Source organism: Gopherus flavomarginatus, chromosome 7 (assembly GCF_025201925.1).
Source record: "Gopherus flavomarginatus isolate rGopFla2 chromosome 7, rGopFla2.mat.asm, whole genome shotgun sequence".
NCBI lineage: Eukaryota > Metazoa > Chordata > Testudines > Testudinidae > Gopherus > Gopherus flavomarginatus.
Genome location: NC_066623.1, coordinates 30,931,980 through 30,945,526, shown reverse-complemented (window position 1 = coordinate 30,945,526; position 13,547 = coordinate 30,931,980). Strand labels below are relative to the sequence as shown.

General features: G+C 38.9%; 1 protein-coding gene across 1 annotated transcript in view; it reads right to left on the bottom strand.

The window, feature by feature from the left end:
• DOCK2 (dedicator of cytokinesis 2) overlaps positions 1 to 13,547 on the bottom strand; it is a 513,293-nt gene that overhangs the window by 413,289 nt on the left and 86,457 nt on the right. Inside the window, exons 19-22 of the mRNA XM_050962509.1 lie at positions 13,354 to 13,451; positions 9,575 to 9,664; positions 8,140 to 8,240; positions 5,865 to 5,999 (exon numbers count right to left, since the gene is read on the bottom strand). Coding sequence (XP_050818466.1) covers positions 5,865 to 5,999; positions 8,140 to 8,240; positions 9,575 to 9,664; positions 13,354 to 13,451 — 424 coding nt within the window. The remainder of the gene's footprint in view (positions 1 to 5,864; positions 6,000 to 8,139; positions 8,241 to 9,574; positions 9,665 to 13,353; positions 13,452 to 13,547) is intronic.

Sequence of the window (13,547 nt, the reverse complement as noted above, 5' to 3'; positions counted from 1 at the left end):
TTTGATACCAGAAGAGCATTTTCTGTGGTGTTCAAAATAAATCTAACAGGGCATTCAGGGTGAACAAATGTACTATAAAGTTTGTGGGAATTGCACATTGTGCTGTTTTCTGAGGCTCTGTTTTTGTAGTAACAAAGGAGAAGAGAATACATGTTAGATACTGAGCATGTGTCACAGCTGTATTGCCTGGGTAAATGGAAAGTGGCTGGGTATACTTATGATGGGGTGGACTAGGACCTGAGGCCCCTGCTGGAGGCCTTGCAGCCCTGCCACACTCCGCCCCAGAAAAGGGCAATAGAGAGGGTCCTTCAAGCTGCGAAGAGTGGCAGTGTGGGACTTAGCCAATCTGAAGGGGCTACAGGCAGCCAATCCTGGCCCAGCAGGCTGGTATAAAAAGAGCTGCAAAGCCAAAGTGAGTTCCATTCCTTGCTGGAGCTGGAGGAGCTAGACAGCTGAGAGAGCTACAGGACATCAGATGGAGCAGGGCTGGCAGACTGTGGAGAACAAGAAGGAGCTCTAGGCTCACTGCTAGGACTCAACGGGACAAGGCCTTGAAATCAGGGTGAAGATTGTACTAGGGAAGTGGCCCACAGAATTGTAGAAGAGAGAGAGTTTATTTAAAAGGGACAATGTTGATGGTGTTGTCTACAGGATCCTGGGGCTGGAATCTGGAGCAGTGGGTGGTCCTGGTGCCCCCCTTCCTGCACTAGTCACTGGGGAAGTGGCCTGGACTTTTGATGCACCCCAGAAAGCTGGGCCAAGAAAGGCCCGAAGAAGGCAAAGACATTGCTACCAGGGAGGGAGCCCTGTGGGCACTGCTCTATTCCAGAGCAGGGACAATTTGAGAGATCCCAGAAGGGGCAGAGAGACTGTTCAAACCAGAGTACTGCAATAGGCCCTGCTGGACTGATTGAGGAGTGAGCCCAGGGATAGGGCTGCAGATAAAGGGACCTTACAGAGGGTGCCTAGATAGACCCCTTTGTTGGACTTGTGCCCCCAGAAGGGGTTTGCTTTTTACTTCACGTACAGACTGTGGGACTCGGCCAGAGGGTGAGTTGCTGAAGACACACCAAAAGGCAGAAAGAGTCCAGGCATGCACGCTCTGCCAATGGGGGGTGAGGTTGAGAGAGGTTAGTGCCATCCCGTTACAATCCTACAGAGGCAAGGAATTGGTACAAGGGTGCAGTTAGGTATTTGGTCCACACTGATGGTGCAAGTCAGGAAAGTTACAAAATGTAAAGTGAATAGTACACACCTTTAGAATGTTGAATGTTGAACTGAGAAAGCTTTACATTGGCACCTTGCGTATCTTTCTTTCAAAGTTTGTAAGTCAGTGTGTGTAAGCTACGGGAGGGTGATATCTGTATGTAGGTGGTAAGAAGTGATACGGGACAGAATAAAAACTGATGTCAAACAAAGATGCTGCACAATATGTAAGTTTATGTAAACAACATTATGTTGATCCTATTTGTGTTTATGGGTGATGTATCTTGTCCCTTCATTCTACCTTAGATAGACAAAACAGTGAATTCAGCCAATGGTCACACTAGATAGGGTGAAGAGAGGCAGTTCCCAGAACCATTGTGCCAGCAGCACTGGGAGATCATACACAGCAGTTTTCACTGCTATGCCATTTTCCAGGATGCATCATGTGCTCTCACTGTGCCAATCCATTGCCCAGGAGATAGGGGAGTGGGCAGACATAGCCCCAGTCTCATGACCCTTTCCCACTTCGGTTGAGTTTAATGCCACTCTCAGTACTAGTATATTTTTGTGTTAGCAATACAAGGTTCATGGATTGTGCCTGAATGATGGCTATGTACAATCAATCCAAAACTAGCAACATTAACTTCTGTTGTCTCTTTGTAGAAAGAGCACAATATTGCATAGCAATATTTAGTAGAAAGCTTTGGGATCCTGAGATGAGAAGCACTATATAAAAGCCAACAGCTATTGCAATTTTAATGAGGGGGAAACCAATTAAGTGGTGAGACCAAACTCGCACAATTAGTGAGTCAATAGCAGAACTGGGAGAGGATGTGTGAAAAATGTGGCTTTAAGGATACAAGTTTTGCAGGGGTAGAGGGAATTAAATTTTCTTGGCAATATAATGGTGGTTTTCATCATCAAAATAGCAACAATTAAAGAGGTAATATTTTGAGGCCAAAAGTGATATTGTCAAGAACATTTCAGTAAGGATATTATATTCTGCATTGGTCCCCTTTAAGCTAATGGTATTGTGAAATAATTAGCTATAATCTGACAGAGTGAGTGATTAAAGATGTAAAAAAACTAAACAGATTCCCAAGAGTAAAAGTTCTTGTGTAAAAAAGCAGCAGCATAAAAACCCAAATAAAATGATAGATAATCTCTCAAACATTTGGTAATTTGCTCCTAGAAATTTAATTCACCATCACAAATGCCTTTGCAATAATTTATGATTTTACCAAATAATGCTATCAAACTGTTGTTTTCACTGATGGTAAAACTTACTTATTATCTATAATAACTACATACCAATGCATAAAGTAGGACAAAAATATGCAAAGCATTGATCTCTAGAAATCAAAAATTTAAAAAAAACCAACTTTATGACTTTTAAAACACAAGTGCCATTTAGTGTTTGATTTAGGTGTAGGTACTGAAGGTCCTTTGCTATACAGAAAGAACAGACATTTTGGTTTAGTTCTCTTTTCTTATTATAAAAAAATCAATAGAACTAAAGGAGACCCCAGCTGTCCTTCTGGTACCAGATATATTGCTCCACACTTTCAGTGGTCAAAACAAATAATAAAAATAAATAGTTAAAGGCTGAAACCTTTAGCTAAAGTCATTATTGTTAGGTCTTAGCTATTACTTCCCCATTTAGTAAAATTTCTACCTTACTGGTTTTATTCTTTTTTGTACTAAGTTACATCTGTAGATTGTTCAGCTGTTAGCACATTGCATGAGAAACCAAGGGCTTCTATAATTCAGGGTTTGAGTTTGTGTGTGTACATGGACATAGCTACATTGGTAGAAGCCTCCAGTGTAGATATGTAGACCCACAGGTTTTACACCATGGCATTTCCCTTTCTCCCAAGGAAAGGGAAAAAACCAGTAAGGAGAGAAAATGGCTTTTAGCTGGAATGCTCAGTCTCTGCACACATACAGGACAGAATATCCCCCCTGTCCCACTATAGATGTACTGATGCAACTTAGCCAATTTTCAAAAAAGCTTAAATCACATCAATGCAGCCCAGCCAGACTTGTGTAGCTACATCAGTGTAAAAGTCACAGAAGCACAATAGTCCCTTCAATTCCACATCTTCCTAGCTAAATTACTTTCCTTCTCCAATTTAATGGATTCTGATACCTGCAATCCCCATCACCATTTCACCATCTCTGACTTGCTCCTCAAACCCTCCCCTTCTCTCTCTGCACAGTATCTCACTGATTTCTTCCAAGAGAAAACTGTCAAAATGACATGACCTTCCTCTTCCCTCCTACAATTCAGAGCTAATGTTGTATTTCATCTCTCTCTTCTTCTGCCATCAGCTCAAGTGCAGCATGGCTAAAAGTGAACCCAATGTTTCCCCATAAGCTCTCCCCACTACTTTCTTTACCATCCAGCCCATCACTCAGGCCCATATTCTGGGAGTCATCTTCAATTCAAAACTCTTCAGGTTCTCACATTTAGGATTCAAACGAATCTTGCAGATTCTTTCTGCATAATATTTCTAAAATAAGGCCCTTCTAGTCTCTCCACAACTAAAATTCTAGCACACATTCATCTCATGTCATAATTACTGCAATATCTTGCTGCAAAAAATATTATCAGTTGCTTTGACCATACCACCCTCTCTTTGAATCCCTCCACTTTCTCTGTTACATCAAACATACACTACTTGTCTTCACTTTCAAGTCCCTTCAGGGCCAATTCCATCTTATCTATCATCTCTCTTTCAGTATTGTGAAGCCACCTCCCCCTTCTGTGGGCCCTTGATGCTAGCTTCCATTGCCTGATTGTTAAATATTCGAAACAAGTGCCTTCATGCTTTTTCACTCATGTTGTCTCATGCTTAGGGGACACTCCCATAAACATCCACAAATCTGCCTCATTGTCCTTTAAAACTCTCCTCGAAATTCTTCTTTGCTGTGATTCCTACAAAGTAACCAAACTTGATAACCATTAGGCCACTGGTGTGCTGAGACTAATCATGCTGTCCAGTATTGTCTCATTGTTTCCTTGTACCCCACATCTATTTCCATCTGTCTCTTGTCATCTACTTAGACTGTAAGCTCTTTGGGGCAGAGACCAGTATTTTGTACTGTGGCTCCTAGGTACTACAGTAATAGAAATAAATAATAGGTTAATAAGTAACCGTTAAATCCTACTTCATGGACTAAGTGGATTGGAAAAGGGAGTCTCTGGAAATGAAGAACCTCATATGATAGCTATACCCAACACCTCTTTCATCAGGTTATTATGGAGAGGTATTAGTACTGGGGGAAATTTCTTCTCTCAGGATACATAACAGAGCTTTCACTGGACTTCAGTCAATCCCATGTACAAATTCAAGGGCAACTTTTGGCTTTCCAAGTCAAGTTTTTTCATTGCTTTGTTCTTTTTCTCTTTGATGTGGTGTAGTAGTGGATTCATCAAGTGATAGAGCCTTTGAAGATCGAAAAATTACTAGTATTTTTTTTAAAGATCATATAAATAAAGAGAGCTGTTTTGCAGTTAGTTATTCTCAGTAAAGAGAGTTTTGTTGTTCTTCAAACATTAAGGACTAAACACCAAAGGGATAGATAATGGTCTTAGTTTCAGGGATGAAATGTGCATTTTTCTCCTGGTGATTCTACCTCCATGTGAGACACTTTCCTTATGTCTGGAATATAAAATGATACTTCATCTTTCCTGAGTAAAAATATGTTCCTTTATAAAACCAACAAAGATAAAAACCATAGAATCATGTCAAAGAGGTTAGGGATGGAAAAGTTTCATTAAGTCACCCACTCAGACCTCCCTCCTCCCTTGGGAGTGCAGAATTCCTTCCTACAAAGGTTTAAAGATTTCCCCCCCGCCCCATTACATTCTTAATGTCTCAAGCAACAGGACTTTCATCCCTTGGAAGAGTATTCTTCACTTTAATAGATTTTACTGCTGTGAAGTGTTTCACACTATTAAGCATAAATTTCCTTTCATTTTATTTCATTGCTCACATTTATAACCTTTTCTATCGCTCTAAAAAGTCTTCCCTTTTTGCTATACTTTAAAAAAGCTTGTACAATTCCCCATCTGTTCTCACATTACTGAGCTATACATACCTAGTTCCTTTTAATCTTTCCCTCTAAAATTAATCCTCCAGCTTCTTAACTGGATAACTGGAGCTCTACATTCAATTCAATTATGGTTAGTCCAAAATTATTACATTGTGCTATGCACAATCTTTGATCTGCTAAATATGATGATCTGAAAGGCAAGCATCTAAACTTTAGGCCATCTGTCATGCTCTTTGGCCCAAGCCAAATAGCTGGAAAAACAATCTGATGTCATTGGTAATCACCTTTCAAGTGAGGTCATTATGTTAGTAGGAATTGGGAATTTGTGTTCTGAATGAAATGGAAAGTGAATGTTTACTTTTTGTGACAATTTTCATGATGAAAAAAATTTATCACCTGAATAAAGTATTAATCCTTAAAACTTTAGGCCAAGAACACCATCATCTGATAACTCTTGTGCTCAATTTGAAATAAAAAGATGATCAGAAAATTCCTACAGGTGTGTGCCCAATTCTTCCTCTCCCCCTACCAACACTAGTATTACACCTTTGTGCCATTGCAGCACTAATCAATCAAGTGCTTACAGAACAAGTACTTACTGTGAAAATAATGTTCTTGACCGAACAATGAATTTGAACACGTATTCCAGTGCTTTCAAAGTTCTTAGTATAGGCTCACATTGTTCCCCTCTACTGGAAGTATCCAAATAAGTCTTCAGAACCGTCATTAGTTTCCTGAATTAGGGATAATTTCAAAAACACACTTTTAAAAAGAAATGCACTTCAGTAACTAGTTTTCTCTCAGTAAATTACTCAACATTCTTAATCTGCAGTTACATAGTACATCAAGACTCAAATTGCAGATATAAAAATAAACCAAATTAAATATTTTTACTACTGTACATACCAATTGTAAGATTCCTATAAATGTGATGAGAATGAATAGCAAATAACTGATTCTGAAATGAGATAAGTTTTGAGTATAGAAACTATCAGCACCAGAGCTGACAATCCTGGAAACTACGATTCAGCAGCATTCGTTTTAGTGCCAGTGATCCGTGTACAAGGAAGTTTAATCCTTTATATGCATTGTACTCTAGGAGTCTAGGTGACTTTTGCCTGTCATAATAGGAAGGACTAAATGTAGTCACATGCTCTAAAACTATTAAACACTAGTGGCATGACTGCTCAAATAAAATATCTAATATAAAATATGTACGATATTTACCTGTTTCCTCATTGCATGCCCTGAGGGGAATCTCTGCTGCACTACACATTACATGCTAACAAAAATGTCAGGCAAGTGCAATTTTCTCCTGTTATCACTGCTGTCAAATTGATTCTTCCCATTTATTTAAATGGGAGCAGAATCAGGCCCTTAAGACTGAGGTCTGGTCTATGCTGAAAAGTTTATTGGTAGAGTTATGTCCGTCAGGGATGTGGGAAAAAATCCTCAGTAGACACAGCTATGCTTATAAACCCCCCAGTATAGACACAGCTATAGTAACAGAACAGCTTCTGTTGACATCGCTAACATTCAGGGAGGTTGTTCCTATGCCAACAGAGAAACTCCTTCTGTCAGTACAGGCTATGTTTACACTATAGGATTATGCCATCATAGTCTCCCAGATATAGACATACCCTGAGTTTCTCAATTTTGGTCATTACAGTTTCAGAAGTGTGTCATGTCAACCTTGATGGGACCCCTACCGATTCATTATTAGAGTTGGGTGAGAAACAGTTTCCCATTTCCAGAAACATTAGTTTGACCTCCTCCCCCCACACACATCTTAAACTGGGACAAATTCAAAATCTCAAATATTCATTAGCCAAAAAACTCTCCTGTTGGCTGCCTCCTCCCCACATTTTGGATCAATTGAAAAATGGTGTTTTGATGTTGCCCTTTTTTTCTTCTCTCACCCCACTTCCCACCCCTCTTTTCTTTTTAACCATTCTCAGTCTAATTAAGCTTACCTTTCAAAATGTTAAGTTGTTTCACATTGAAAAGCTGGAGTTTTTGCATTTCAAGAATGCCAAACCAAAACAGTCTATTTTGAAATTTTCTTTACATTTTTTCAAGTTTAAACCCACTCCTGTTTTGCAAATAGTTTTGGTTTTGACAAATTGGTGTTTTTTTGGCAAAAAACATTGAGTGACATTTGTGACAACTCCAGTTATAATAGGTTCTTTCATTACAATATAAAAATGCTGGGAACTTCCTATGAGCCAGTTTTCTTGTCTTCCTGCATCACAACTAAATTGACCCTTGTTGGTCAACTGTACCTGCCTATCCCACTTCAACCCATTACATACTAGTGAGTAGAGGTAGTGGTTCCTGGGATTCTACATAGCGAGGAAAGTTCCATTGTTTATTGGGGACTATATGGGATCCCTGCAAATGGAGGCTACCAAAGGAATGTGCTGAATTCATTACTTACTGCCATAACCACAACCATCCCAAGCAAACTCTGATGAATTTTGCAGCAATGATTATCTGGTTGCAGACTCCTCAGCACAGGGGAGGTTTATGCATTGCTGTACAGCTAACCACAGCCTTTTGAGGCTTTCCACAGCCAGAGGCTTCTGCCAGAGTTTGTACAAAACTGCTGTAATCAATCTGCTTCATACTGGACAAAACCCTGAATCCCTTAAGGTTTTCTTCAGTCCTTATGTATGTTTAGACCTCTTTGAAATCCACAGGAGTTTGGCCTGCAGGAGGACTAAACAAACTGAAAAGGGTCTCAATTTGGCCAACGTATTGCAGTACGTTATCAAGTCAAGACATCTAATGAGATTAAAGTTACTTGTTAACTTTGAAAAAATGACTGGGGGATTTTTTAAAAAAAAAGAGAGAAAAAAAAAGAATAAAACTTACTTGTAAGCCAAAGTTGCACTGAAGTGCTGTTGTATATAAGCCTCCAGAACAGTATTGAAATGTTGAAATTTCCTGTCTGCAATAAGTCCTATTATATAAATCTAAAGCGAGATTAATCAAATTAGTGTTTGCCACGCATACAACATTAAAATGTAAATATCGGGTTCCTGAAGTATTTAGCATTCTGAAACATTTATTTTTAAGAACTTACTTTGTGCATAGTTTCAGCAGATTTAGCTATTCACTCTGATGCTGGCAGATAAGGTGCCAGCTTTTGCCAAGGCTTTAGGCTTCAGCAGAGCTCTGACAAATTCATTGCTGGAAACCAGTCCAGCTCACTTATGTTAACGTGGTTAAGATGGGTACTGGATTTATAACAATATTTTTAGACTTTATGAAATGCTTTTAAGTTGCTTCATGTATTAATTTCACTCTTCATGTCTGTATCCCAAGCTATAAGGTGATATGTAAGTTTTATTTTCTAACTGTAGAAGTGCTTGCTATGACCCTATGGACCTAATCAGAAGGAATGGTCCACTGCCCATCAAGAAGCACTATCAGAACTAAGTAGGCCAATGTGGAACATCACAATACAAAGACTTAGTTAATGGCTCTCTCTGACCCACAAAAGTGTGTTAGTGCAAGAAAGCCCCTACCATCAGATTGAATGCTGGTGGGAGGAAATAGAACAGAAAAAAATTCATCTTTTTTTTGATGTTTGGGCTCAGACAGGGTCAGAACTAAACTGAAGCAGAGATCCCCATGGTTACTCTGGGTTTGCCCTGAAAGATATTTTGAATTGACAGATGTAGACATCTGTTGCCTTTTGGAACCACAGACTGCGTGCTTTAACCTGTAAATAACTCTGATTTTTTTCCTAGTCAATAAATTCTTACTTTACTATAAGTCTGACTACCAGTGTTGTCTTTGGTGAGAGATCTGAGGTATAAATTCATCTGGCGAAAGTGACTGGTCTATTAAGACTGGGAGCAACCTGAGTATTTTGTGACCTTTGGCGTAAGTGACCATTTATCTCTTCGTCTAATTTGCCTGAGTGGCAAGATAGAGTGGAATACCCAAGAGGACTGCCTGTGCCTCCATGGTAACACTGTTTATAATGCTTTCAGAGATCAGATTTGTTACAGGGTTATAGAACATATCACCAGTTTGGTGTGTCTGCTCTCCTTTTTTGACAGTCTGCTCTGAGGTTGGCACTTATGGTCCTAAGCCACTCCACACAGTGTGACACCTTCAAAGGCAACATTTAATCAACTAGTTTTATGTTATTTTAACACTAATTCCTTGAGGTGTATATATACACACTATGGAGTCTCTTATGACACTTTAGTAGTGTAGTGTCTTCAGTACATTTCAAGTCCATTTGCTCATTTTTCTATTTGCAATGTAGTCTTTTTTTTTCTATGATGATTCTTACCAGGGCATCAAAGACTAGAATGTCATATTCATCACTATGGGAATGTTCCATCATGATGTTAAACAGGGCATCCAAAGTATCTTGGAGAAACTATATGATGGAAAATGAAACAAGACAAAATAATTAAAATAACCTGGAAAAATCACATTCAGAACTCATTTTGCAGATAATGGAACTTTGGAGGCCCCTGGGAAAATTGTGTGGGTTTTTTGTTGTTGTTTGGGGATTTTTTATGCACCTCAGAGGATATAGCCTTTAGTTGCTGGAATTTGACCATGTCCCTGAAGATGCCGATCGGTTAGTCCATAATATACGCTTAGGCTTTTTATCAATGCTATGATGCTTTAAGCTATCACTATCTGTAATTTGTATATAATTAAAATTCCTGTCTTTTTGAGTGATATAGATCAATATTTGCTCTTTTCATCCTGAAAAGGTAACAGCACAAAAGATGTTTATCCCTCTAGAGCAGGGATCAGCAACCTTTGGCACGCGGCCCATCAGGGAAAGCCGCTGGCAGGCTGAGATGGTTTGTTTACCTGCAGCATCATCAGGTATCGCTAATCGCAGCTCCCACTGGCTGTGGTTCGCTGTACCAGGCCAATGGGGGCTGTGGGAGGTGGTGGCCAGCACATTCCTTGGCCCATGCTGCTTCCCGCAGCACCCATTGGCCTGGAACAGTGAACCACAGCCAGTGAGAGCTACGATCTGCCAAACCTGAAGACGCTGCAGGTAAACAAATTGTCCTGGTCCACCAGCGGCTTTCGCTGATGGGCCGCGTGCCAAAGGTTGCCAATCCCTGCTCTGAGCCTGAGCCTGAGCCCATTATAGTCAATAGTGAGACCCCTGTTGATTTGAATTGGCTTTGTCCTCAGTCCCTAGTGGGTACTGCACTTTTCACCCCCTCCCCATAGAACAGAGGTAGCTACTATAGCATTAGTTGCTTTTAGACTTAAAAGGTAAGGTTGATTTAAATTATATGACTCCTAATTTGGGTGCCTTCTCTTTATGTCTTCTTTAACTATTAACATTGTTCAGTAGTTTTTCACAAATTCTTACCTACCTTGCATTTGTAATAATAAGGCAGGGCATTAATAATATATTCCCATTTAAAAAAAACCCCAATATATATAACCCAGCTATAAAAAAACAATGCTTATTCTCATGTATACCTGTTGACTGCAGCAGAAAGCACAAACTGAGCAAATATTCCTTTACCAGCTATGTTTGAGCAATGTTTACTATTATTCTCTTCCATCATTTTTAATCACCTGTCTATGACAAGCCCAAAATTAAAATTTAGCTCTGATGTATAGTTAAGTGTGTCAGAATACTTGTGAAAAGCACCACTTTAACGCTAATGTCCCAATTCTGTATTCTCTGCAAAAGGAAAATTCCCAGATGGATAAATCTTTAACCCCACTTGAGAATAAGAAAGCATAATGGATCAGGCCAGAAACCCATCTGTACTCATCATCATCATCATCTGACAGTAGCTGACACTAGGTGCTTTGGAGGAAGGGGCAGAAACTCTTTAGTAGACAATTACGGAGTTTCCTGCCCACAAGGAAGTATCTTACTAACCCTTATAGTTAGAGGCTGTTTTATGCACTTAAGATTATACCTCTTTCAAAACTTTAAAGAGCAGGGAAGGTTTTCATTTGTATTTTAGAGAGGGCAGAAAGGAAAAAGTTACAAAAAAACTTATCTGAAAGAAAATGTTTGTTGTTTCTTGGATTAAAAACAACATGTATTCTCAACAGTCACTGTAAGATTCAAGAATTCTGTGTTGTGTTGAAGATAGCAGTCCAGAATCTGTTAAATGGGCTTTCATTATCATTTATCAAGTGCTTTTCTAAAGTCCATATAGATTAGATCTACCACATTTCTCTTGTCTAAAGAATCAGTTATCAAAGAAAGGTGTCAGGTTAGTCTGACACAGCCTGCCTCTGGTAAAACCATGTTGCATTATCTCCTATTTAGGTCTAATTATTCTTTCCTTCACAATTTGTTCTAAAGCCTTGTATATATTGAGATCAGATTCAGGTCTGTAGTTCCCTGGATCACACAGCCAGAGATAATATTTATGGGACCCAAGTATGAGATGTGCTAGCCCTTGTCACCTGTTTTGCATAGTAAGTCAGTTTTATAGCTTCCTGAAGAGTAAACTAAAGGTGCAAAGTAAAGTTCCAATGCCAGGGGAGAAATGGTTCTTTTAGCTATTTTCCCAATGATTTGAACACATACAAAGTGCAGCAGGAAGAGACATGGCACCACAAACTAGCAACAATAACGTGTTTACCTTGGCTAAGGCATGTGGAAGCAGTAAGATGTTGAATTAAGGATCTACAAGTGTTAGACTAATACTATGTTTGGAATATTCCTGGGACTCTGAGTTAGCTGAGCAATATTCCCTTAATCAAGGTGGGTATCCCAGAAGACAACTGTGTGAAGCTTCAAGTAGATAGAAAATGAGCTATACCTATTGGATTACAGGACAGTATTACTACCTCTGCTAGTGATATATAGCTAGATAGATGTAGATACACATATGGGGAATAAAATTTGACAAGGAGAAAGACCAAGATTAAGCCAGCTTTCTACCTTCCAGAAAAACACTAAAATAAAAATTGGAGGCAGGCACCTTTAGGAGGAGGAATGAGAAGTGGCAGAAGTCATTTCTCTGGAGGATTTGTATCTGCCAGATTTAGCTAATTCTGCAGCCTTGCAAATAGTCTTTACATGGAGCAATAAACAACTGATATTTAAAGTAAATGCATTTACTTGCATTTGTTAACATAGAGGGCCTCAGCTTTATCCAATAACTCTTTCGGTATTACAACATCTAATCTACTCTCATCTAGGCTAAACATTTGTTATGTTGTTATTTAGATTTTTTTCTACATGTGCATTTCAAATTTGCAAATATGGTCAAATGAATTTTATATGTATGGCTGAAAGATGTCAAATACCTTCGGCTATATGTCCATATCTGCTAGTAAGTCAAATGAAATTAGCCTAACACAAATAGCATCAAAAAATTTATTGTACTCTTGCACACTTGTTCAAACGTGGCCCAGCAAGCAACCATGTGTGATGTCAGCATAGGAATTTCTGACATTAAACTATCTAATATAAGGACTCTTACTCATAATAGTAATGAAATCCTAAGTTACCATCCTATAGTGACTACATGATTTTCTCCATCCATATTGTATCTAATATCTATTTAAAAATTATCCTTACCTGTCCCACTAGTTTAATCCTTATAAGTGTTCAAACTGTATTTTGCTTTCACCAAGATTAGATGTTAAGATGTATTGGAAATTGTTTCATGTGAGCATCTTGTACTTTGTCATTATAATGATTTTATGTGAACAGAGAAAATTCTCTCTCATTTAAGGGAAGAGTAATGAACAGTTGAGCTCTGCAGAATCACCTCTTCCTAAATCATTGGAATGGTGTACTTTGTCCATTGTGCAGAGGAAGACTAGGTTCTGGAATAACAATGGCATACCTAACTCTACTAAATGGAAAAAAATAAACAATGTCATGAAAAACCAATGATATCATGATGCAATCCCCTCTATCAGACGACTTGAATGCCATGAACAACAGCCTGACAGAAGCCTAAATGTTCTATACTCTGTCAAAAGAGAAGCAGCAGGCTCACAAAATCATCATTAAAGGGGAGAGGAACCCAGCAGTCTACTATGTACAGAGCTCCAACAGCACCAGAACAGCAGCTGTGTAACAATGTAACACTGAAAAGGAGATACCTTCACAACTTCCTCCCCATCCACAATCTTCAGTTTTTCTAAATTTTCCTGTAGCAGTTCTGGTTTCATGCGCCACTTCAAAAGACCCAGTAAACCCACTGAAATAAATTGCAGAGAAGATAACTCATATGGATGTTAAAAATCTTTAAGAATGTGTAATAGCCTTTTTTCAAATGCTTACACAAGAATCTGAA